The sequence below is a fragment of the Lithobates pipiens genome, unplaced genomic scaffold (assembly GCF_037356315.1).
Source record: "Lithobates pipiens isolate NorthernLeopardFrog02 unplaced genomic scaffold, aLitPip1_a1.2 Scaffold_13, whole genome shotgun sequence".
NCBI lineage: Eukaryota > Metazoa > Chordata > Amphibia > Anura > Ranidae > Lithobates > Lithobates pipiens.
Window position 1 is genome coordinate 170,125,146 of NW_027507718.1, and position 27,689 is coordinate 170,152,834.

At 43.2% G+C, this 27,689-nt stretch overlaps 1 protein-coding gene across 7 annotated transcripts in view; it reads right to left on the bottom strand.

The window, feature by feature from the left end:
- Positions 1-27,689, bottom strand: part of TCF3 (transcription factor 3) — a 162,461-nt gene that overhangs the window by 88,815 nt on the left and 45,957 nt on the right. For all 7 annotated transcript variants that reach the window (XM_077475859.1, XM_077475857.1, XM_077475861.1 and 4 more), the window contains one exon: positions 17,157-17,226. In XM_077475859.1, coding sequence (XP_077331985.1) covers positions 17,157-17,226 — 70 coding nt within the window. The remainder of the gene's footprint in view (positions 1-17,156; positions 17,227-27,689) is intronic.

A 27,689-nucleotide genomic window follows, 5' to 3' on the forward strand; every position in this document is an offset into this window, starting at 1 on the left:
CGGCGCCTTACCGCCGACGCCCGCACCGCCCCAGTGTAAAAGGGGCCTAACAGTTTCTCCACTAAGGCTGCATTCACACCTGAGCGTAGCGTTTTCAAGCGTTTTTTTGCTGCGTTTTTTACCGCGATTCGCAGCATTTTTACTGTGTTTTTTACCGCGATTTGCTGCGAATTTGTGCAGGGCAAAAGGTCACCAATGTTAAAAGAAGAAAAACGCCCAAATCAGCCCAATTCGCGCGACAAAAAAGGGTCTGGAACTTGTTTGACCTTCAGGCGTAGGGCTTCAGGCGACTTGGATTGGAGATGTGAACCATCTCCATTGAGAATAATGGATTTTTTCCCCTCCAGCGTTTTGTAGCTTCAGGCGCCAAGCTACAAAACGCTCAGGTGTGAATGGGGTCTAAACAGGAAAGATCTAGTCACATGAGCATCTCGTGTTTATGGCAATAGAGCAAAATTTGTGGCAATTACAGATCATCCAAACTTTGAAGAAAACTCATCTGCTGTTGTGGTTACCAACCCTGTCCCACTATGGTGATCTGTTCACTCCCGAGCCATAAAAAAAAAAAAAAAAAAAAAAAAACACACCCACACGACACACTTAAATGCAACAAGTAGTGTGTCTAATCCTTAAACCCAAGTAGCTAAAATGAAAACACAGAAAAATCAGCACAAGGGAAATAACTTGCAGGAGGTGTCCCTTGTGCTGATTTTTTAAATGCCTAGTACATATAAGAATAATTGAATCGTCCATTTTTTTTTTTTTTGCAGGCTAGTCTCATAGTGAACACCAATAGGTCACTAAAGCTAGGAGATGGCATTCTTAGCGAGGCAGGGTTGAACTTCCACAAGGAAAATTCTTGTACGACAGAATACAACTTTGAAAGTGATGTGATGTATTCTATAATTTTTGAGCATGTATGGTCTTGGTAACACAATTTTATTTTTTTTACAAATACCATACTAAATAAATTACACAATTGGGCACTCTGTTATTGTATGAGAATTTTTTTTTTTTTTCACACTTGACTCTTTACGACAGTTATTGTGAAAATATCTGATCAGCTCTCATTAGCAGTATTTTGCATCCAATTTTCTTATAGTGCGTACTAGGCATTAGTTGAAAATCTCAACGACTATTAAAATGTCACTAAACCCACAACAGTAAAATCAGTCTATATATGCAGTAAAGCATGCAGGTTATACTCGCTGAGGATCTTAAGGGGTTAACCCTCTGCATTGTGTAAAAATGCTGTTTTATCCTGTCTTCTCTGATCCTCCCCTACTTTTACAGACCCCAATCCATCTGCTGATAGTACAGAGCCTTGGGGGCACTCCGCACATGCTCAGTTTGCTGTGTATTGGTATAGAGTTTTTCTTTTTTGGGAGGGGGCATGTGATCGGCACAGGGCCAATCAGCCCTCTCCAGACAAATTCAGGTGTTAGGCAGCCTAATAGGACAGTCAGAGGAGAATGAAAAATCCTTCTACAAGTTTTAATCAGTGCTTAGCCGGACACTGATAGAAGTCACATAACTGCTGTACACTGCTGATGAGAAAAGGTATTTAGCGGTATTTACTAAAATAATTGCATTTCCATGTACTGTGGGAGATCAGATATCGTGAATTCAGGGTACTGGGGTTTAGTAACACCAAGTTATGTCCCTCGTGATGGCTTTTACATTTTTATTTAAGCTACATTTAGGCTTTAAACCACTTGAGACCCGCGCTATAGCCGAATGACGGCTACAGCGCGGATCTCCTTTTCCGGGACTACGTCTATTGACGTAGTCCCGTGCACGAGCGGCCTGCGCACCCCGGAGGGGCGCGCGCGGCGCGCCCTGTGATCGGCGAGTCTATGAGACTCGCCTGATCACCGATCAGAGCAAGGGGTCGATCCCGACCCCTTATCACGTGATCACTGTCAGCCAATGACAGCTGATCATGTGATATAACGGAGCCGGTAATCAGCTATTATTCCTCCTCGCGCGAGAAAAAAAAAAAAAAGAGCCGATCACCGGCGGTCGTGATCGAGACATCAGTCCCGATCACGGCCAGCCCTGCCAGTGCCCACCTGCCCCCTGCCAGTGCCCACCTGCCCCCCTCATCAATAAAGATGATTAAAAAATAAGTGCCACCCAGCAGTGCCCACAGTGCCACCCAGCAGTGCCCACAGTCTGCCTCAAAGGTGCTGCACCCCAGTGCCACATATCCGTGCCCATCAGTGTCATCTACCAGTGCCCATCAGTCCCATCTATCAGTGGTACCCATCAGTGCCCCTTAGTGCCACCCATCTGTGCCACCCATCCGTACCATCTTATCTGTGCCCATCTTTGCCCACCAGTGCAGCCTATCAGTGCCACCTCATCAGCGCACTTCAATGAAGGAGAAAAATAACCTGTTTGCAAAATTTTATAACAAACTATTAAACATGATTTTTTTTTTGCATCTTTTTTTGTTTGTTTAGCAAAAAATAAAACTCGCAAGTCTAAAACAGAGAGATTTTGCACTCACATTTTCCATAAAATAAATGGGCATGTAGAATAAGAGGGGTCATCCGATTTGTCCGTCACTTCTAATCCGGTCCGCCTGATGAAAGAGCGCGGTCGTCTCTCCACCTCGACCCGAACGCTCAGGAAACGCGTCGCCCGCCGTGACGTCACAATCCCGCGACCCGCGTGTCACAGTTAACCAAGCCTCGCTTTGGAAAAACATCCTCTGCGTCCACTGAGCCGGCTTTTTCGAAACAAACCAGTGGTAATGGGCGCCAGACTGAGTGCAGTATAAATCATATATTTAATAAAAACAAGTAGTAACTCACAGGTTAAATGCAGTGAAAATCGCCAGTCCTGGAGTCTCATAAATGTCTTCCCTTTGCAGCCTGGGGCACTGGTGTGATCTTACAGGGATCCAGAAAATGCTGGGAACCAGGAGGCAGGAAACAAGAAGCAGCTGGTCGTGACTTCACAGGAACAGGAAGTGTGATTATTCACAGTGGAATAATCACACTTCCAGGACTGGCGATTTTCACTGCATACTGAACTCATCTAATTTAACCTGTGAGTTACTACTTGTTTTTATTAAATATATGATTTATACTGCACTCAGTCTGGCGCCCCTCTGTTCCCATTTCTACACAGAGCTCATCGCTTCACTCTAAGGGAGCTGCCTCCAGGTGCTAATCATACAAGATCTCGGATCATTTATGGACATTATGTTTTAAACAAATGTTTTAATATCATGTGTGCTTATTCACACACATTTTATGTATACCTATATTCCAGTTGTTATATATGTTATCACCATATCTAGCGCCGCTGTTCACCCTTGTTTAAACCAGTGGTAATGCCAGGAGAGGACAACAGGACATTAGCGGACCGGATTAGAAGTGACGGACAAATCAGATGACCCCTCTTATTCTACATGCCCATTTATTTTATGGAAAATGTGAGTGCAAAATCTCTCTGTTTTAGACTTGTGAATAAATTGCTTTTAAAAAAAATCTACACCCAGAGGCGCCCCCTTCTTTTATATCTCCGTAACAGTCTAGGAGCCTGGTTTCAGCTCCCTGCGGTGGCAGCCCTGTATGTTGAATTCCTACCCAAGGAACGAAAAGGCACTTTCCTGGGACTTGATAACTAAAAGATCTCATATGTACTATCGTCTTATATAACTTTATACAGACAGCCTCTGAGTATATTATTATGTGATTTTTGCGCCTTTACTTGTGTAAAAAATAAAAAACTCCCAGCTGTAATTAAATACCACCAAAAGAAAGCTCTATTTGTGGGAAAAAAATGATAAAAATTTCATTTGGGTACAGTGTTGTATGCCCGCGCAATTGTCATTCAAAGTGAATCAGCGCTGAAAGCTGAAAATTGGTCTGGGACTGAGGGGGGTTTAAGTGCCCAGTAACCAAGTGGTTAAACATCTTACAACATGCTGGAAAATATCAGATATGCCAGCTAAAGCAAAGCAAGTTATTCACTGCCCATTGTTCTAGGTCATGGGTTTACAACATGGGGTCCATGGATGGGTTTCAGATTTAAAATTATGATTCTCGTGACATAACATCTTTTACATTATACAAAAAAATTGGGTTAACTTTACGGTTTATTTTTTGTAGTGTTTTTCCCCAAAAATTGCATTTGGAAGATTTGAACAAAATTTTAATTGGTTGGTATTAAGAGATGTACAAATTTGGGGGTTTTCCCCCCCATCATACTTACTGAGGTGGATGTAGCATCAGCCTGATGCTGCATCGGTCCCCTGGCACCTCTACACTGAGAACAATTGAACATCTCTGAGCAGAGAGCTGCTGCCTCTCAATCAGTATCTCTCTGCTCTGCCCCTCCGGCTCATTGGCTGTGGAGAGGCGGGAAAAGGCTCGCTGAGAGGCTGAGATGGGTGTCAGTGCCTGGACCGACTCCTGTGACGTCAGTTTGTTCTCTGCTGAAAAAAGGTCACAGGAGTGCAAAACAAATTGCACTCCTGTGTACCATAGGAGAAGCCTAGCAAAAACAGCATTTTTATAACAGCTTACCTGTAAAATGTGGGTTATATCGGACCGTCAAGTGATGGACACTGGCACGACCCTAAGGCCAGACGTGTACTCCCCTATATAACCCCTCCCATCAGTGGGAGTCCTCAATTTTGTAGCCAAGCAATACAAGTGTATAATAAGGAGAGGGGAACCTTCTTTTCTTACATCAGGGGACACAGAGCCATAGTAGTTACTATGTTGGATGTCCCATAGCAATGGCAACTGAAGGGCACCACACTGCGCCCGAAGGCAATAGCCTCATGACCTTTAACATTGATTTGATAAAATCTGGTAAACATGAACTGAAGACCAAATTGCGGCCTTACAGAGCTGAGCCATATAGAGGCCTGATGATGCACCGCCCAAGAGACACTAAACATCCTAGTTGAGAGTGCCTTAACATGAAAAGGAGGAATTTTTCTTTAAACCATGAGCCTGAATAATGACTTGACAAATCCACTCTGAAAGAGTGGATTTTGACGCTGCCTGTCCTCTTGACCATCTGGCAGTACGAATAAAACATCTGTTTTACGAACCTGAGCGGTCACCTTTAAATACACTCTGACCTCTCACTACATCAAGGGAATCTAGTGCCTTTTCTTCCCTAGATTGAGGCTGTGGGAAGAAAGATGAAGGAAGAAGGAAGAACAATATCTTGGTTTAAGTGAAAACCTTACCACCACCTTATTATGCATGATCAGATCTGGCTCTTTACAAGACAGAGCGGCTAGTTCTGATACTCTTCTAGCAGAAGAAATTGCAAACAGAAAGAGTATCTTTCTAGTCAAAAGAACCAAGGGAATTTCACGTAAAGGTTCAAAAGGCTGTTTCTGCAAAGTCGATAAGACCAAATTTAAATCCCAAGGATTTCAGAGGTGCCTTGATGGGGGGATTGATCCGTGTTACCCCCTGAACACAGCTGCGCACTAAAGAGTGAGAAGCCAGAGGCCGTTGGAAAAAATATTGGCAAGGCCGAGATTTGGCCCTTGATGGTATTCAAGGCCAGCTTCATTTCTAATCCCATTTGCAGGAAATCAAGGATCCTACCTATGACATATTTCCTGGGGTGCCCACCCCTGGATCCACACCAGGAAACATATGCCTTCCAGACTCTATAGGAAATGACTCTGGAAGTCTGCTTCCTGGCATTAATCAAGGTAGACACTACTGAAGAAGACAACCCACGATCCTTTAGAATGTGGGTCTCAATAGCCAAACCATTAAATTTAGCGACTGTAAAGTAGGATGGAATACCGGACCTTGTGCAAAAAGGTCTGTCCATAATGGCAGAGTCCAAGGGACTCCTGCCATCTTTATGATCTTGGCAAACCAAGATCTTCTGGGACACGCTGAGGCCACCAGAATCACCTCCTTTTGTTCCTGCTTGATCCTGCGAAAATGATGCGGAAGTAACAGAACTGGCAGAAATGCATAGAACAGAGATAACTGACCCCATGGGAGGACTAATGCGTCTGTTCCGCATGCTACCGGATCCTTTGTTCAACACAAAGTTGTCGACCTTGTTGTATCTGCACGCGAACAGGTCCACATCCGGAGTACCCCATCTCTGACATATCGCTAGGAAGATGTCGGAGTGAAAAGACCATTCTCCCAGAAATGATTGTTGGCGACTCAAGTAGTCCGAATGCCAATTCTCTATTCCTGGAATGAAAATTGCCAATAGGCAAGGGACATTTTGTTCCACCCAAGACAGAACATGATTCACCTCTTTTTGGGCTGCACGACTCCTCGTGCCCCCCTGGCGATTGGTGTAAGCCACAACTGTGGCATTGTCAGACTGAATCCTGACAGGACAGTCCCTCAGTCCGACCGTCCAGGACTTTAGAGCCAGATGAGCTGCCCAAATCTCCAAAAATATTGATAGGCAAGGTCCTTTCCAACTTGGACCAGTTCCCCTGAACAGAATCCTCTTCCAGGACTGCTCCCCAGCCTAGAAGACTGGCATCCGTTGTCACCACTTTCCAGGAGACTGGTAGAACATTTTCCCTTTTGGAGATTGCTGGATATCAACAAATTTAGGCTCTGATGCAGGTCGGGAGCCAGGCGAATTGGAAAATCAAAAAAGGACTGAACCTTTTTGTTCCAGGCCAACAGGATTGTGTTTTGTAGCAATCTTGAATGAAACTGCACGTAAGGGACGGCTTCGAAGGAGGCCACCATTTTTCCCCAAGAATCTCATGCACAACCAAATGGAAGGCTTTTTCTTTGCCTTAATTAGTTGAATTAGCTCTACAATGGAACTGATTCTTTCCTGGGGTAGAAATACATTTTTCTGTATGGTATCTATGACCAGACCCAGGTACTGTAAACTCCTTGATGGTTTGAAGGAGGAATTTTCTAGGTTGAGAATCTAGCCTAGAGACTCCAGGTAGTTTACAAGTGTGGCCAGACTGTGGTTTAGCCCTGAGACTGAATGATCTATTAAAAGCAGATCATCTAAGTAGGCTAGGATTGTTATGCCTTAAGCCCTTAATCTGGCTAGAGGTGCCAGAATTTTTGAGAACACCTGTGGTGTTGTGGCTAGACCGAATGGCAGGGCTGCAAACTGAAAATTATGATTTTCTATTTCGAAGGGCAGAAATTTCTGGTGAGCGGGAAATATCGGCACGTGGAGATATGCATCTTTGACCGATAGAAGCCAAAAAGTCCCTTCCTTGGAGGATAGCAACAACCGACCGAATTGACTCCATGCGAAAGGATCGGATGTTTATGTGCCGATTCAGATCTTTGAGATCTAGAATAGGTCTTACTTCTCTGTTTGCTTTTGGAACCATAAAGAGGTTTGAATAAAAACCTGTGCCTTGTTCCTCTAAGGGAACTTCTGATATCACGACCTGGATAATAGATCCAGCGCTAGAAGGAGAGCCGCCTTCTTCTCTGGGTCCTTGGGAACATTTGACCTTAGAAACCGAGGAGAAGGATAATCTCGAAACTCTAGTTTGTAACCTAGAGAAAACAGCAGAAGCCACCGAACTGTCTCGACATTGTTCCTGCCAGATCCTTGAGAATTGCAGGAGCCTTCCCCCCCACCCGAGCGAGCGGGGGCGCCCCTTCATAAAGGAGGCTTTTGCATTCTGTTTTGTGGGCTTTCTGGCCAAGATCTCTTCTGACCTTGGTGCTGCCCTTGGGGTTTTCCCCTTGAACCTGATAGTTGAGGCCGTCGAGACTGATTGCCTAGAGGCCGATGCCCCTGGCACAGGAGAAGAAGCCCGCTTAAAAAGGAAAAATGTTTGAATTTCTTCTTTACTGGTAAAAGAGAACTTTTGCAGGCATTTATCCAAATCATCTCCAAATAGCCGTTCACCATGAAAAGGGAAACTGGCTAAGAGCTTTTTACACGCCGCTTCAGCTGACCAACTTTTTAGCCAAAGAATTCGGCGAGAATGTACTAGTCCAAGCATAAGCCGTGAGATTTGAATGACAGCATCTCTCATAGCATCTACTGTGAAACAGTGCGTTTTGATAAATCAGCGCAATGTTGGGCCTGTTCATCAGGCAGAACTTTAAGCATCTCCTCAAACTGTTCCTTAATGGACTGGGATACACCAATTGCGGCAAGAACCGGCTGCACTACTGAACTTGCTAAAGCCATATGGCTTTTAAAAAGAAGTTCCAACTTTTTATCTGTTGGATCATTTAACATGAGCGCATTATCAACCGGACATGTGAGATTCTCATTCACTGAGGCAACCGCAGCATCAATTGCTGGAACCCCCCCCATTTCTTATAGAAATCATCTTCCATAGGATAAAGTGTGGAGAATCTCTTAGGCGGATAATATTGTTTATCCGGATGTTCCCATTTAGCATACATAAGCTTCCTTAGCCCTGCATGAATAGGAAAGGCATCCCCAGATGGAGGAGATTTTAATGATCCCAAATTAGAGGTGTGATCATAACTTAGTGCACAAGCAACCTGTCTTGTGATGTTACTCCTAGATTAGGATCCTCAGAAGAGGATAAACCAGTATCTTCCAAATCTTTGGGAAGATCTACCCGATCCCCAGCTTCCTGAACCTCCAAAGAAGGGTCTTGGGATCAAATGTAGCAGATACCCATCTAGTGCTCACTATGGAGGGATAAAATAGCATCAATCTTTTCCAAACCAGCAATGGTAGAAGACAAAACCTCTCGTGTGACATACTCAGGGGCTGAAGCATCTTGTGCGACTGCAAGCACAGTTTCCCCTGACGGCTCAATCTGACCGGCCGCAACACTCTCAGAGGAGGATGACATTTTTTTTTGGAAATGGTTTTAGTTTGTTGTCTAACCACTGACTCCTTAGAACCCTTAGAGGAGTTCCTGGTCCCTTTGCCACTCATAGCTTAAAAGCACAAAGCAGAGGCTCTACCAGCAAAAGAATGCAAACTGTTAGGCTATAGTACAGAGTAATAGCTGTTATTAATCCTAGCCTCTTTACAGTACAATGTGTCAAAGAGAAATGCCTGTGTCACCAAACCTGCTCCAGCCAACCTCTTTGCTCTGTCCTTCCACCACCAGGCAGCCGCTACACACAGTGCTTAAATCACTTCCTGAACGTGTGGCCGAGGCCTGACGCCATTAGCCACACCCTCACACAGAATATGGGCCCCACCCCATTTTTCCTGCGAGCAGAGTCTAGACATAGTGGGGGGGGGGGGGGGGGGGGTAAAACCTCAGCTGATGTGGTGGCGGTCTGTACCAAAAAGAAAAGGCAACTGCTTTGCATCCTGACCCCGAAGGGAAAAAAAAAAAAAAAAAAGGAGACCAGACCCCCCCCCCCCCCCCCCTATTAACAGAGGATCTGTTGCGGCTGGAGGAGAGGAGAGTGAAGGCTTCCCTGCTGTTTCCAGCGTCAGGTCGGTGAGTGCTCAACACAGCCACCAGTGGTGGCACATAGGCATGACAACATTATACATAGGAGAAATTCCTGAGAAAATCTCCCTTACCCTCGCAGCAGGGTTTTATCAGCGCCAAGACCCAATATTCGCCCTTCATGGTGGGCTCCGAGACCTTATAGGAAACCTTCAGGAACCTTGGGTTACTCACAATCCTGGACCTGCGACAGCACCCTGCCAGTAAAAAAAAAACTTTATGGCCTTACTATCAAAAAGTACTGGATCCCAGGGCCCAGCTCTCTAAAGGGAAGAGTTTGCAAGCAAAACCTTGTTTCTTTGGACACGAGGCCCAGGTACCATTCATTTAGCCAATGAAGACATCAGAACGGATCCGGTCAGCATGATTAGCCCCAGCAAGGATTGCTTCCAGTGGAGCTCAGCACCGCACATCTTTACTCGTGACCAACACCTTCGACACTGGCAAAAAAAAAAAAACGAAGGACTCCTAGTGATGGGAGAGGTTATATAGGGGAGTACACGTCTGGCCTTAGGGGCATGCCAGTGTCCATCACCTGACGGTCTGATATAACCCACATAGTAACTACTATGGCTCTGTGTCCCCTAATGAAAGAAAAGAAAACAAGCTTAGGCTGGATTTCTACTTTAACTTGCACAACATGTTTATGGCCCTTTGGTAATGAGTGGCTATTACTTTCTGCATGAAGATTGGTGAGTTATGTTAACAGTGTTTACTTTATGCTTTGTGTATCATACTGTATGTATGAGGCAAGCAAATAAATTGAAAAAGTACATACTGTAAGTTCGTTGCAAAGTTGTGTTTGTGAAGACTTTCTGGGGAGGGGGTCTATAGCTTTCATTACATTCTTAAAAAGGGGTCCGTGACTTAAAAAAGGCTAAAAAAAAAAAAAAAAAAACTCTGATCAGTGGTTTCCTGGCCTGCAGCTCATTGAGACTGGCCTCATATTTACTGCACTGCCAATCAAGGCTTGCATTTGTTAATGCAACAGTTACTAGCAGTACTTCAGAGCAAGTTCCAACAAAGCTGCAGACAAAACTTGCCCTTTTCCTCACCACGCTGTGGAGTTGGTTGCCAGGACCACCAGCGTCCTAGCAACCCATGTCATCAGTGCAGCGCTCCCACACTGCTGTTTATATCAGTATCCCTTCCACAAACACAGTGTGCTTCTGTGACAGCAGGACGAGACACGGGAGGAGCAAGAGACCTGCACTGTCCAGAGGGTCAGGGATCATGCAGCCTTCCTGTTAGGCAGGTAATGAAAACTCTTCTCACAAGCTTTAATCCTAGCTTGGCTGGACAGTGATAGAAGTCACAAGACAGTTATAAAAACTGCTAAATATTACGAAATTGCATTTCTCAAAATAAAGGAAAAAAAGTACTATATTTAAAGATGACCTATACTCCGATACACACAGTCATTAAACCACGTTATAAGACTTAGTGCTCATGCACACGGACGTTTTAAAAAACTGGCTGCAAAGCTAGCTCTGACACCTGGAAATTTTTTTTTAAAAATCTGCGTTAAAAACGCCATTTTTACCACGTTTCGCATTGCCGTTTTTGTGCGTTTTTTAGCGTTAGCGTTAAGTAGCGTTTTTTAAAGAAACATCTCTTGGCTATAGCACTCCCAAATTTCCCACAATGCCACAGAAAACAAAGAAAATATTTTACGCGTTTATGCGCGTTTTTCCGCGATTCGCGTTTTTACAGCTCTAGCTCCGTGCCACGGAACGCACTGGTCCTGGGTTTTTTTTTTTTACAGCTTAAAAATGCCTATGCCATTTGCAGCTCAAAAACGCCTAGGTGGGCATGAAGCCACAGACTAACATGGACAGCCGTTTTTAAGCTGCAAAAAAAGCTAAAAAAAAAGCGGCTGTAAAAACATCTGTGTGCATGAGGCCTTAGACACATGGGAAAGTCTACATACTTTGGTCATATGAATTTTCTGAATCAGTTACCTTTAGCTGATGCCCAAGTGCTAGGCCTTCACACATGAAAGCCTAGCAATTGGTCATCTACATGCCAGGAGCTACAACCAACAGAGCAAATATTTTAGTCTTTCTATAACTTACCATCTTAACAATATGGTCAAAGCTGAATTTCAGATATGGTAATTATTAGATACTTGCATTATTCCCAATGTAAGTATATATGTGATATACCTGTGGGACCTGGAATCTAGTGGAGATCACTGTAGTCATGGTGCTTAGAGCAATTTCCAGCTTCCATGGGGATCCCACAGGTATGGCACATACTTACCTCAGTCCAATCTATAAAGATTGCAATACTTGGAATTGAGCTACAATATAGCTTAAGGTTAACATGAATGCGTAGATCCATTTTTTTTTTTCTTTTTTTTTTTTCTTTTTTTTTTTTTTTTACAAAAGAATAAAATGTGTATACTCTGTGCATACACACCTATAAAAATGAATTACTTTCAGGATATTCACATTAAAAAAAGGTAAACATAAAATATCTGCCACAATCAAGATTCAACAGAATATGTACATCACCAATAGTAAGAGCCATGTCCTATACCAAAACACTCAGAAGTGAAATTCTTAGACAGCTTTCACACTGCCACGCTAATGGCGTCGGCGGTAAAATGCAGCTATTTTTAGCGAAATTTTACCATCGGATTTGTGGCGCATTTCAGCCACTAGCGGGACGCTTTTACCGCCCGCTAGCGGCCGAGAAAGGGTTAAACCCACCCGCAATAGCGGCATTTTGCCGGCGGTATAGCCGCGCTGCCCCATTGATTTCAATGGGGAGCAACGGTGGAGGAGCTCCAAAGAAGCTGCTGGCAAGACTTTTCCTGACGTCCTGCCCTCGGGCTTTCACACTGGAGACAACGGAGCAGCAGTTTGAGAGCGGATTGCAGGCGCTATTTCTAACGCTATAGTGCCTGCAAAAGCCCTCGGCATGAAAGGGGTCTTAGTAAGTGGCTTTTTTCCCCAAAAAAACATATCAAACAATTTCATTTTTAGAAAGGGTGCTTCTGTAAACTATATGACAAATCTAATTCTGAGCATCATCATCTACAGTGGCAAAATAAATAAATTAATAATAAAAAAAAAATGGTATGTGAACCCCGTGGAATTAAACTGATACTAAACCCAGGACCTGCATTCACCATCTGGTCTCCCACAGCACGTGGAAATGCAAATAACTAACGATAAACTGCCAAATACCTTCTCTCAGCAGCATATAGAAGTCGTGTGATTTCTATCAGTTCCTAAAGAAAGCTTGCAGCTAGTTTATACTGCACTGAGCAGGCCTATGAGACAGCAGGCCTCCTGATCCTGTCTGGAGAGCACAGATTGGCCCCATGCTGATCACATGCACTCTCCTAAGAAACCGCCCCAAAAATAAAACACTCTAGCAATACACTAAAGTGAGCATGTGCAGCCTGACTCCAAAGGCTCTGTCTTATCCGGACTTGTCCTGGGGGACAGTGTAGGAAGGGGAGGATCTCTGCATAGGATGATCAAACAGCCTTTTCACATAATGCGAGAAATAACCCCTTAGGTTCCACAGTGAGTATAACAAGCATGCTTTACTGCACATACAAACCGATTTTATGGTTGCGAGCCAAGTAGCACTTTAACTGGCTTTCTGAAGACATTTGCCATAAAATGATCGGATTCTCATCCAAGTCACAATAGACAAACACAATGTGCTGAAGCTGAAACACACAAACCAGGGGTTGACAAATTTGCTTTGAATTTAGGAGCCAGTTAATAAAGTTAGGAGCCAGTGTTTTTTTTTTTTTAGAGTGGTATGGATTGTCAGCTCCCGGGGTAAGGCCACTCATTTTCACCCCCTATCCCTAACTCCCAGTGGAGCACCCAGTCAATAACTCCATTGAAACGTTGTTACATCAGGGTTGTGGGCTGACCAGAAAGAGTAAGGCTGGCAACAGATGGAACTGGCTGGCACTGGCAGGCGACACTGGTTTGGAACTGGCAGGCGACACTGGTTTGGAACTGGCAGGTGGCCTTGGTTGGCGGTGGCACTAGTTGTCACTGATTGGTGGTGGCACTGGCAGGCAAGTGGAACTGCCAGATGGCATTGGCAGGTGACACTGGTTGGCATTGGCAGGTGACACTGGCACTGATTGGCAGGTGGCACTGGTTTGGAAGTGGCAGGTGGCACTGGTTGGCGGTTGCACTAGTTGTCACTGGCAGATAGCACTGATTGGCGGTGGCACTGGTTGGTGTTGGCAGGTGGCACTGGTTGGCGGTGGCACTAGTTGGCACTGATTGGCGGTGGCACTGACTGACACTCGGCACTGGCAGGTGGCACTGACTGACACTGGCAGTTGGCACTGATTGGTAGTGGCAGGTGGCACTGGCAGATGCCACTGGTTGGCGCTGGCAGGTGGCACTGATTGGCACTGGCAGATGCCACTGGTTGGCACTGGCAGGTTTCACATGGAGCACTCACTGAAATGTAAGGAGCTGTCAGAATTGAGCTTAATGTCGGGGTGGGCGGGTCTCGGCCGGGTGGGCGGGTCTCAGCAGCTAGCAAACACCGGCCAACGATTGGGCTGCTTAAGAAAAGGGGTGGGGCCACACACATAGCGGTCCGCCCAGATTCCATTGGCTGGTGTTTGATAGTTGCTGAGTCCCGCCCACCCCGGCCGGTTCCCGCCCACCCTGACATCAAGCTGAAATCTGACAGATCCTCCTCTCTCCATTGCTTGTCAGTTTCACAGACTTAGCGCGGCGCCGCAGAGTGTGGAGGAGGGAGGACGACGGCAGTCAGTGTTAATGATGCTGCATGTCTGGGGCATCAATAGTGAGTGGGCTGGTGGCAGCTTAGGCGCCAGGCTGCGATTTCTGGTCGCATTGGCGACCTGGCGCCTGGGGTTTGTCGAGCCCTGACACAAACTATTCTAATTCCTTGTGTCTTTAACACACCATTAAAAATTCACAGTGCTGGAGTAAAAAGTGAAAGCTTGGCGTTAATAGCTGGTCGATCCTCCTTTGGCAATAATGACTTCAGGCAAGTGCTTTTGGTAGCTCTGGATCAGACCTGTACAGCATTCAGGAAGAATTGCTCTTTACAAAACTGCTTCAGCTCAGACACATTTGTAGGATGTCTGTTGTGAATGGCTCTAGTTCATTCCATAGCACCTCTATAGGTTTAAGGTCTGGGTTCTGACAGGGCTGCTCCAAAAAGGTGCATTTTTTCATTTTCTGAAGGCAGCCTATGGTAGATTTACTTTGATGTTTATGGTCATTCTCCTGTGACATCAAACTTCTAAGCTTTAGCTGGTAGACAGCCATCCTGACATTGCAGGATGTTTTGGAAAACTTTGGATTTTCCCCTTAATGATGGCAAGTGGTCCAGGCCCCGGGGCAGCCAAGCAGGCCCAAACCATGAGGTTTCCACCATCATACTGGACTGATCATTTGATATTTGCATTGCTTTGCAATGATGCTTTGATATTGGTAAGCTGTGCCCTTTTTGTGCCATACATAGCACTGAGAATTTGTTCCAAACAATTCAACATTTGTTTCATTGCTCCAAAAAATCTCAGTAGTTTTGCAATTTGCCAAGGTGCTCTTCGGCAAACTTTAGGCATGCAGCAATGTTTATTTTGGAGAGCAGCAGCTTCCTCCCTGGTGTTCTGCCATGCACACCTGCCTGCTTAAAGACTTACATATGGCAGACTCACTGTTCCAGTGAGGTTGTCAATCCTTTAGCTAATACTCATGGTTTTGTCTTTACCTTCTTTAAAGATTCTGCATTGTACCTTGTAGGTCAACATGGCTGGGGCCCCCCTTTCCAGGAAGAGTAGTCACAGTACTAAACGGTCTCCATTTATAGACCATTTGTCTCAACTAATGGATGCTTAAAACACTGGGATTGCTTTGTATCCCTTTCCAGCCTTATGCAGATCAACTACACTTGATTGTAGGTCTTCAGAGCTCCTTATTGTGAGCCATGGTTCACTTCGGCTGATGCTTCTTATGAACAGCAATCTTAAAACGTTTGAATGTCTTATTAAAATAGCTCTAAACCACACATCCATACTAATTAACTGGACTCCATGTGTACAAACTACAGGACTCCAATTAGCTTTCATTAAATGTGCTTCCAGCACTGTGAAAGGTTTAATGGGTGTGTTCAATAAAGGCAGGAGATATTAGAATGGTTTATCAGTTTAAGCAGATTACATTTGTTTATTATTGTGCCTTAAGATGGAGGATCAGATCACACTTTATGGCAAATTACTGCAGAAAAACAGTTAATTCCATATTTTTTCTTGCCACTGTATGTCCAAACAACCAATGCCGTTTTAGCACAAGCAATAGGTAGGCCATTCATACACTTGTAGATTTTCAAACAAAAATTCTCAGTACATTCAAATGACTTGCCAAATTTAAATTTGAAGTACTTACATTTTGGAATTCATGTAATTTCTCTAAGAGCACTTTCACACCGAGGCTGGTGTCTGCATTTTAGCAGTGCTTTTCGGCCGCTAGCGGGGCGCCTTAAACCCTTGCCAAAGGCCAAAAAAAAAGGAAAAAAGCGCCGCCCACGGATTTCAATGGGCAGAGGCGCTGTAGTAGCAGTGTATACACTACTCCTACAGTGCCTCAAAAATGCGGCTTGCAGGACTTTAGCATCATGCCAGCGCACCGCTCCAGTGTGAAAGCCCTCGGGCTCTCACACTGGAGAGGAGAGGAGCTTTACAAGCTATAGCACCTATAAAACACATGAAAGCAGCCCAACAAAAATACCACACAATTTGTTCAAAAACAACTTTTCATCCTGTTCCTTTTTTTTTTTTGTTTCACAATTGTTCATTCGACTGTAGTAGCAAGAAAATTTGATCTCGATTTGACCGCACTATTAGAAAATCAAATCAAAATATTTTGAACAAAATTCTTCAGCTTAGGTCTTTAACATTGGAGGGCAGGTGTCTGGAAACTACAAACTAATGAAATCATCTGTAAATAATTCATTGCTGGATATTGTACTGAGAGTTGGTGTATACAGGACCCTTCATAGCAATGAATAAAAGGAACTGACCGCTTTTATATGTGCAGTATAAATTTAGGTATTTACCCAAAGTCTCTTCATATTCAAAAATATGAAAATAAGTACAACCGGCTCATGAGAAGGTTTGGTTTCTATGCAAGAATACCCTGGGCAGATGTGTAGATATGGGGGAAAAATAAAAAGAGAAATACAAGTGTTATTTTCTTCTGATCCTTTAAAGATCATTCATGTGAAGACCATTCCAAAAGAGCAAATGATTTCACTGCTTGCTTCATGGCTCTCATGTAAACATGGTATCAGATACACAACTTCATTATGGGAACATTTGGAGTTTCACAACCAAGTGATCTGAATACATATATTGGATTTTCTTGAGAAATGAAACACTGATAATTATTAGTGCACCTTTTCACATTCATTTGTATTTGATATCTATCGCTTTTCCACTTTCCAAACAAATATTAAGGAAACATGACCAAATCAAGGCCATACTTTTCTTCTGGGTCACAGGAGTACACTTACCCAAAATCAGCCACCTGAACCCACCCTTCCTAGCCACTCCACAGCCCGGTGCTCCAGTAAGCGCTGGAGGGGCAAAGCAGAGAGCTGATAACAGTCATCCTTCTGCTCAGTGGAGACAGAACTGAGCAATCACACGGGGGAGCAGGCTTGTTTGTTTTTTAAATCGTGCACGTCTCTTATTAAATGTAAAATGTATATTTACCTGATCCACCAAACTGGCTGGCAAGTGTTGTTGGTCTGCTCTTTCCATTATTCACAGGTAAAGGGAACATCTGGAAAATAAAAATGTGAACATGGCCCATGAACATAATAACCAAATTACTGAACATTACAGAATTAAATGTACTACCACATAAAAAAGACCTTCACAAAAAAAAAAAATAATAATATATATATATATATAATAATAATAATTCAGGTTGTTATATTACTGACAGTGGTAGCATAGCATCAATCCCTATTAGTTAATATTTGCATTTCTAAAAGCAAGGTGCATGGAATGTTTCCTTTTTCAAGGATAATGCACTGCATGGCATTTGAACAACAGTCAGCAGGTTTAGAAGGGACAAAATGGGGGCTTTTGAATAAGTCAATCCCACGCTATAAAATGGGGGCACAGAACAGCCATAGTGTCGATGTACTGAAAGCTGACAAACTATATAGGGAGACTTCTTTAATTTGGATTGCTAGCTCTTTGGACAGTCAAACACTTTGAGGGCAGCAGTCACTTAGCTGCTGACCTACTCTAAAAATTATATATATATATATATATCCCCCCCTCTCTCTCCCTCTATACACACACACACACACACACACACACACAGAGATCTCATATAATGTGTATACACACACATTGCCATAAAATTTAAACCAAAATGTATTCTGCTACAGGCCTTTGGTAAAATAAATAAATCCCAATAAAGGCATCTTAACTGGCTTGTGCGAAAGTTAGTGTCTACAAACTATGGTATATATACTGGAATTATACTGGTTATGGCAGTGATCAGCGACAGGGGGGAACAGGATAGTGTGGCCAGCAGGCAACTTTGCACTGGCTGGGAGGTACCCGACACCGACCTCAATAGTGACACCAATACTGTGATCGGTGCTTATACTATACTAATGATACTGGCTGAGAGGGGGTTAACATCTAGGGGTAAATGGTTAACTGTGTGTCCAACAGTATGTAAATATGTGCTGCTTTTTTTTACCGTTTTTTCCTCCCAGATCGCTGTTCACAGTACATAGAGTTCTGCGTTTTTGTAAAACACAGAACTCTGATTGGCCATAGCCAATCAGCTGACTTCAGCCAAAATCAACTCGTGTCTTGTCCAATCATAGCACAAGTCAGATGAAAGGCTTTTTTTTTTTTTGGAGGGGGGGGAAACAGGGGAAAATATTAAAATAAAACGAGGAAAGAGCACCACCTAATAGTGGAGATAACTAGGATAGGTGATAGAATAGTAGTACAATGTTTACTATAGAGCTCTCAGCTACTAAAAACGGGAATATGAAAACCCTGTTGAGAGTAAGTCTGGCTGGGAACTGTTAAATGTATGTATGTGAATGTAATTTAAAATTGTGACCTCCTTGATGTATAAATAAAGAATATAAAAAAATAAAAAATAAAAATAAATAAAAAAAGGCTGCAGCATACAGGTACGTTTCCTGGTCTGGTGCTGCCACCCACTTGCAATACAACTACTGTGCATGGGGGTGGCAAGAGGTTAAAGCCCATTCACACTTGCACAGAAGGCTGTGCACTGTAAATAAATATAAACAAGTATTTCTGCACCCAGAAGTCACAGGTGTTTGCATACCTATATAGACAGATGACAGGCTTTGGCTGCATGCTGGTAACTGCACATCAGAGTATTTACATGCATATGGGATGCAGACTCTTTGGGTCCAGGGCCATTCATCTATCCCCTGACATTCATTTGTACAGACTGCTGCCAATCCCTGTATTCAAGCACCTCCAAAATATAAACATCTATAGGGTGCGCAGTCTTCTGTGGCAGTGTGAATGTGCCCTCAGTAAAATACCTAACTGTACTTTGTCACTAACACATTTCAGCCAAATCTTCACCATTAAGCCTCAGTTCACACTAATGCAATGTGGGAAAAGCAGCGATTCCAGCACATTTCCCACACTGAAAAGCCATTGTACTGTGTTCATGCAAACTGCTGCGGGTTTCAAAAGGGAACGACAGCCCAAAAGCAGCTTGCAAAACACAGCGTGTTTGCTTGAACTGGATCAGATGGGTATAAACACCCTATACCCATGGGATCCAGTTCTAGTGTGAATAAAAAAAGGAGGATGATGCCCTTTTCATGCAGATGCATTGCGATTTGAGCAATTCAAAACACACGTGATTTGCTAAGGAATGCAGTGCGATCCTTGTGCGAATCACATGTGATGTGACAGTGTGAACCGGGGCTAAAACCTCTGGCTGCTGGGATTTTACAGTGCTGTATAATCTTAATTCTTAACAGTTTCTATCAAACTGGCCAGGAGCAGGACAATTTTGCATCAGCAAGAACAGGAGCAGCCTCAGCAATAGCCAAGTTTATCTAGTTGGATTAGGCCTATAAGCACTTGATGAAAAAGCATGTGTTGCTGCTTTACCTAAAACTAATTTGTGATAACATTTTCCTTGAAGCTGTAGAGTTTTTTTGTTTTGTTTTTTTTTTATTTATTTTTTTTGCAATAGCTTATGTCCCCCATAGTAGTGCCCTGCTGTCCCATGATCAAAGTTTGAACAGTGCTTATTTTACATTGTCCATGCTGAGCTCATTTTAGATTTTGTGTCAATATATTCTGTGAAGGTGGAGAATGCCCAGCCCAAGAGCAGTTTTAGGCCCCTTTCACACATGCGGACATTAGGTCTGTATTTCATCCATCCGTTTGCAGATGAAATACGGACATGCATGCAACCCTATGGGATAGCGGGTGTCTGTGGATGCACATCCGCAGACACCTGCTATTGTCCGCCTCCGCTATGGTCCGATTCTGCAGACGGAGGAAAATCATATTTTTCTATCCGTCTGCAGAGCAGATTGGATGAACACGGACAGACGGTCCGTGCTCATCCGATCCCCATAGAGGAGAGCGGAGAGCTGACAGGGCGGTCCCTGCACAGTGTGCGGAGACCGCCCTGTCCGCCGCCGGCTCAACGGGGACTACGGAGCGATCCCCGCTGAGCAAGCGGATCATTACTGATCCGTCTCGTGTGAAAGGGGCCTAAAGCTTAAAATGTTACAATGTGAACAAGGGATATTCTCTCAAGCCAAGGGCATGAAAACAACATTAAGGACCCTGGCAATTTGATTATTACATTGGGCACTCTACCAAGAACATGCTAAGCACATAGAGAACTTTGCCAAAGAGGCCATTAAGGACATACCAAACACAAAGCACACTGTCAGGGACACGCTGTCCACATGGGATTCTCTACATCTATAGTACACTCATGGCGACATGCTACACACCAGAGAACTGGCTCCCCCACATGGGATTACAACCATACACAACCAGCTGTAAAGTAAACTGATTATTTTTTATTGAAAAACGCTTGAACTGAAATTTAGTGTTGCTAAACACAGACCTAATGCAATAGCAACAGAATACATTTGGAATGTTTGACATTGTAAGTGTAAAGTGCCCAGTGTGAGACTAATAGTGGTTTGATTTGAACATAATAGAATATAAAGTTGTGCACAGAATACCAATTCTTTAGCTAAAACCAAGAACAAAAATTGTAAATATTTCAGTTTACCAGCCAGGAATAGATGGATTAAATCTTGGCCTTAGCAGGGACTAACCGATTCAAGCTCTCTATGGGCAAGCTGATTGTATCCCAAGTCCATCCATGGAATGACTTGGGTAGGCTGATTGTACTCAATTTGATCCATCGATTGACATGGGAACAACCAGCATGTCAAACTTTTAGCATTGGATTACAGTCTATAACTGTTAGCAGTAATCATTGTGTTCTCAATGTGTTACTCTGTTGGCTCACTGCTGGCAGAACACAATAATTCTCTGGGAGGGATTCCCCGATCAAAACTGACTGTTGAGGGAATTAGGCAATTTTCTTTCCTGTAAACCATGGTCGAATAATAAAAAAAAAAAAAAAAAAAAAAAAATTGCATTATCTATGGCTTGCCTCGGTTTTAATGTTTTAAGTCTAGAGCAATTTCTGCTAGTACAGATACCTAATGATATATGGTACTTCTTGTGAGCTGAGAGGGGGGGGGGGGAATAAATAAATCTCAGGATCCTTCTGTAAACTACCAATCTCCACATGCCCTATGTAATGCCCCTATAGCAAACATGTTTGAAGTCCATCCTGGGTGACAATCATGGTTTCACAAATACAGTAGAGTAAGGGTCCTTTCACACACAGACCATTTAATCAGTTCAGTTCATCTGTTTTTCATCAGTTTTTTTTTTACATCCACTACCAATACAAAAACGGATGAAAACGCTGACCGTTTGTCGGTTAATATCTGATTTTCATCCAATCTGTTTTTTTGATGGATGAAAAATAGGGCTGTCATCTGTTCAAACGGATGTTGATGGAAGTGGATGAATATAGACAAAACCATCCGTTTTTCCATTCCATTTTTTTTGCCCAAAAAAAAAACCCACACACACACACACAACACAAATGCAGACACCACATCCAGGGCCTCATAAGCTGCTATAAGTTACTTTTTTGTTTTTGGGTTCAGATACACTTTAAGGGAACAGTTTTGTAGGCATTGGTTCCAGAACTAGCACACCTGTGTGGTGCTGTCCACAAGACCCAGATGTTTTGAGCAGGCTAACCAGATTAATTCACAGGTAATGGGGACACGGGGACCTGCAGCATGAGGAAAAGATTCAGGTCAGCCATCCTTCTGGAGGAGGCGACTGTTGGGCACACTGGGCTTAAAAATACGTCTGTTCTCTCGGCAGTAAAAAATGTTCATATAGAGCATTTTTGTACAAAAGTTTAGACGTGTTTAGGAGAGTTTTACATTTTTTTTTCTGCCAGTAAGCTCCAATCAGATACGCAAACCAGAAGGTTTTTTTTTTTCCCCGATTCTAAACATTGAGCTCAAAATAAGCCTGTAATCTTCGTAATGTGCATGGACACAAAGAAAATCAAGTAGCTTTTACAGGCAGAACACAACTCCTGTAAAAGCAATGTTTAAGCCAATGTGCATGGAGTCCTAAATGGGTTGTAACCATTTAACTACCAAACATATACTTGCCTTCACTGTGCAGATTGTTTTGCACAGAGTGGCCCCAAACCTCCTCTTCTGGGGTCCCACGGCAGTGCTGGTGGGTCCTCCCTGCATTGAGTGTCCACATTGGAGAAGCGCTCTCCTTGGTGGACACCCGTGCAGGCGCACTCCTGAGACCCGCATCTATGTTCATTCATGCAGAACGCACCCCCACCCCCCAGCGCAGAGTCATTGGATTTGGATTGACGGCAGCAGAAACCAATGGCTGTGCTGCTATCTATCCAATCGGGATACCAGCTACAGATGGTGTGCTCGTTCCTGGATGGAGGATGACAGCGTCTAGGTAAGTAAAACAGGGAGGCTGGGCAGCTCCAGCACTAAAAATGTTTTTTCACCTTAATGCAGAGAATGTATTAATGTGGAAAACCATGAGGGTTTACAATTCCTTTAATAGCAAAATAACTACTTCTGTAATCAAGAAGTGAAGATCACGTCTTCTCTGCTTATTCACTAGCACAATCTCAGGTTGTAAAATACATCTGTGTAAAAGGTTTCATGCTGCATTGAGCATCATAGTAAGATTTGAAAACCCCCCATTCTACTTGGGACATTCTGATCAAACCGATCAGGGACATGGTAAGCATAAGATCAATATGCCGGGGACAAGCTGGGCCAATGGCATCCTCTCCTAGTCACATGCAGAAAAGCAATCATTGCGATAGGGACATGCTTATTACTAGATGTGGTCACACCAGATAATCTTCTCAAAACTACAGACCAGAACGCTGCCATGATAAAAAGGCACTTTGCATTTTCTGTTTTCTTTTTTAGATAATTTCTACATTTTTGCGGTTCAGTGGACACAATTTTGCTAGTGTATAGAAATGAGCGACACTATAGAAAGTAAACCTTAAAGTGCAAGTAAACCCTAATTAACAGTGTTCCTTTTGGCCTGCTGAAAACATTAAAAAATAATCCGTGGCTCGGCAAGAAATATTGTAAACTGATAATAACTATAACAGCTACCAGAGGCAGAGAGCACAGAAAACCATCAGATAGCATTGTTCAGTTTACTCTGTTGACTACAGAACACGCCGATCACCCATGTTCTAAGGATGAAAGTTGGAGGCGATCTGTAGTCCTTCTTGTTCAAAAAGTGACAGCACTGCTCCTACAGAGATGCAGTACACTGCATTGATTGGAAGACTGTTTAGTTTGTGTCCTTGTAGCTACCTACAAGTGTTACCAAACCCACAACGGTAAAATCTGTTTGTATATGCAGTAAAGCATGATATTTTTTTTTATATTCACTGTGGAACCTAAGGGGTTAATTCTCTACATTGTTTAACCGCTTCTGGACCGTCCCACGTACATATACTCTGGCAGAGCGGCCCGGCTGTGCAAAGTCACGTACCTGTACGTGATTTCGTACACGTGGCGTAGGGGGCAGGTGCACGCCGGTCCTGCCGTGTCCAATCGATTGTCCACAGCGTGTATGTAAACAAGGCAAATCGCTGATCTGTCAGGGAGGAAAGGAGAGATTGCGTTTCAGATGAGCTGAACCACAATCTTACTTTTACAGTCTGTCCCTCTCCCACAGTGTTAGAAAACACCTCCCTAGAAGACGCTTAACCCCTCTATCGCCTGGTAGGAACAATTTTCTTTCCTGCAATCACAGGTTGGTGAAAAGAAAAATGCTAGATTCTCCCCCCCCCCCCCAAAAAACAACAGTGTTTATAGCGGAAGCCCTCCCACAGAGCCATTGTGTTCGCCTGGCGGCTTCCCTCACAGGGAGAACACAGCGATTATTGCTAGTGGCTATTATAACTGCTAGCAGTAATCACATTTAAAATCCAGAAGGCTGTTTGTACTCAAGTTCATTGATCAACGCTATTACAGAGCCACAACATCTAAGGACTGCCAATCTGCAAATTATTTTTTTTTTATTACCTTTTGGGGGGAGAAAGAAAAAGAAAAAGAAAAAGAAAAAGAAAAAGAAAAAAAGAAAAAGAAAAAGAGAAAAAGAAAAAGAAAAAAAGAAAAAGAAAAAGAAAGCTCTGTACACAAACTCCTACACACAAGAAAGATTGCCTTCCTTAAACATGCCACGTAAGATAATGTAACAAACCCCCTACTACTGTGTAAGCTTCCTACAACAGGTGAAAGAGGTTGTGAAAAAAAGGAGGTGGAGACCCTCCATTTCCCTTTCACTGGTGTGAAAAGGCAACTGTTCATCCACCCTGAAAAAAAATCTCATCTCATTTATGACCGTCAGGGAAGTCAGAAGCTTAGTTTTCCTAAAAGGATAGCAAATGGGGATGTGAGAAATGTCCAGGACACATCTGAGATCGCTTTGATGTGAGCCATGATAATGCTGACTCTTGGGCAAAATAGTTGGTTTTTAAGACTGTTTAATAGACCTGCTTATGTCCTTAATGCACAACTGATTACATTCAAATGAGAGTACAGAGCCTCTCATACATTATATTACCCAAAATATTGGGGCGCCTGCCTTTACACGCACATGAACTTTAATGGCATTCCAGTCTTAGTCCGTAGGGTTCAATATTGAGTTGATCCACCCTTTACAGCTTCAACTCTTCTGGGAAGGCTGTCCACAAGGTTTAGAGCTCTATGCAGTGCAGCATAATTTTAAACCTATACAGGCTCTTAAAAAAAAAAAATCATAGAAAATTTTTTAAAAAATAAAATAGGTTTTAAAAGTCTCTCACCTCTTCCAGTTAGTACATATGGTCCGGATGTTCCACCACTGTGTATTAAAATGGTACCAGTGGAAAACTGCAGCAAAATGTGTCCTGTGAACCATCACCCCAGAGTGAAATGCCTGCTCACCTCAAGGATCAGACTCCACTACACAGTCCAATTCGCTTCTCTCCACCACAGTAGGCCTACTGAAGAAGCCCACTAGGAGGGTGTAACGCGTATGGGTGAGAGGAGCTGAGCATGTGATGTCAAATACCTATCCGAGTATCAGCGGAGAGCTGGGAATACTGAATGCCTATATTCTTGCTTTGTTTGTAAGTTTGTATTATCCCCGTTTTTAAAGAGCACTATGGGTCATCCCTTTTTATTCCATATGGTGTACTAACAGATGAGGAACGAGTATAAAAGGAGATGCTCAGAATGCCTAAATTGTAATCTGGAGGAGGAAGGAATGGTGGTGAAGCGCTCACAGGAGGCGTGGTGGAGAGGTGAATTAGCCTCGGTAGTGAAGTCTGATTCTTTAGGTGAGCAGGCATTTTGCTCTGAGGAGATGGTTCACAGGACACTTTTTGTGAACAGTTTTGCACTGGTACCATTTTAATACACAGTGGAGGAACATCCAGAAAAGACCACATGTACTAATTGGAAACTATGAGAGACTTTTAAAGAAATTTTTTAATTTTTGTAGAATTTAAGAGTGCATGTGTTTAAAATTGTGCTGCACTGTATAAAAAGATAAATATATTTGTGCGGTGGAATAGTGGTAACACTTGATTGCGAGCAGCAGTTTGTGACCAAATTCATTTGGCACTGGTTCACATTTGGAAAGGTCGATTTGTATATTTAGATTGCGCTGATCGTATCACATCATTGTTCTCAAGGTTTAGGTGTGCGTCTATGGGAAGGTTTGAACATTCTTCCAAAAGCGCATTTGTGGGGTCCGGCACCAATGTGGATGAGAAGGCCTGGCTTGCAGTGTGCGCTCTAATTCTCCTAAAGGTGTTCTATTGGGTTGAGGTCAGGACTCTGTGCAGGCCTTTCAAGTTTCTCCACCTCAAACTTGCTCATCCATGCTCCTTGCATTGGTGTGTGTGTGTGTTGGTTTTTCAGGGTTTGGGCTTGGCACCCTAGTTCCAGTGAAGGCAATTCTTAAGGTGTCAGCATACCAAGACATTTTGGACAATTTCATGCTCCCAACTTTGTGGAAACAGTTTGGGAATGGCCCCTTCCCATTCCAACATGACTGCACACAGCAAGATCAACACATGGATGAGCGAGTTTGAGGTGAAGGAATTTGACTGGCCTGCAAAGAGTCCTGACCTCAACCCGATAGAACACCTTTGGGATTTTCTTTGGGAACTATTTCTGCATTGGATCTGATCCCTATGCCCCCTTATTTTGGAGGTAGGGGCTACATGTAATTTGTGCATTGGAGAATATGCTTTCAGAAATTTTGTTGGGGACATTGGGTTCTGAAGCCACGCACTTGCAAATTCATGTGTATGTGAATACTGTGTTAACATTTGGATGTACTAATTTTTGTGTTCTTTTCTAGTTATATACACCTTGAGAACTTATCTTTTTGTACACTGCGATAAAGCATTTTGTGACCTTTTCCTGAGGAAGCCTTACGGGTGAAACATGTTGAAAAATGGAAACAGAATGATTTAGTTGTTATTTGAACTTTGTATTTCCTGTCATGTTTGTAATGAGCTATGTTTATAGGTCTACAATAACAGATATAGTTTCAGGCACTACATATATTCTTTAAAATTTGTCTTAAACATTTTTGTTGCTTTATTCACTTTTTTTTTGTATTTTGTATTCTGGTATCCTTAAAGTCCCGTATCTCCAACTATTTAAAATTTTCAACAATTGGGATGTTGATACCATGTTTTTGATGAACTAAACTTCATCCAACACCTTTAAACACCTTTGGGATAAGTTAGAGCAGAGACTGCGAGCCAGGCCTTCTCATCCACATCAGTGCCTAACCTCACAAATGCACTTCTGGAATAATGGTCAAACATTCCCATAGACTCACTGCTAAACTTTGTGGACAGTCTTCCCAGAAGAGTTGAAGCTGTTATAGCTGCAAAGGGTGGGCTAATCCAATATTGAACCCTATGGACCAAGACTGCGATGTACGTGTAAGGGCAAGCGAACCAATACTTTTGGTAATATAGTGTGCGTTTATGCAAAAACATTCATAGTCATACCACGTTAAAGCTCTGCAGGAAATATTTATCTTCAGTCCTTCATTTTGTATTGGTTTTGTCTGACAGTTGCCAAGAGTCTGCATGCCTAACTAAATTACTCCCCCCCCCCCCCCCCCCCCCCTCAAGAAAGAAAAAGGGGATGTTGGTTTATGCAGTGTCCTTTGCTACCAAAAGATCTAGGATATCCAAGGATCTTTGTTTCCTAAAAAAGGTCTACCATATCTAAAATGGTGTTCATAGCCGACAACCTCATCTGGCCATTTTTAGGCCAAGGTTTGAGCAAATGGGGAAGAAAAACAAACACACACACACACACACACACGATATCAATCACTATTTTGCACATCATAACCCAGCACCTGAGGTGTGTGGAGAAGGGATAGGTGAAATTTGCCTCTTTGCTTGGAGTCAAATAAGGAAGGCAGCCTTTGCTGGTTTTAAAAGTGCAATAAGCTTTCAATAGTTCCCTAGGGTTAGGGTTGTTTTATGTGTCGCACATTTCACAGAGCCAACCTTCTGACATACAGGAATCACTGTGCTCACCCCAATTTAGCTGT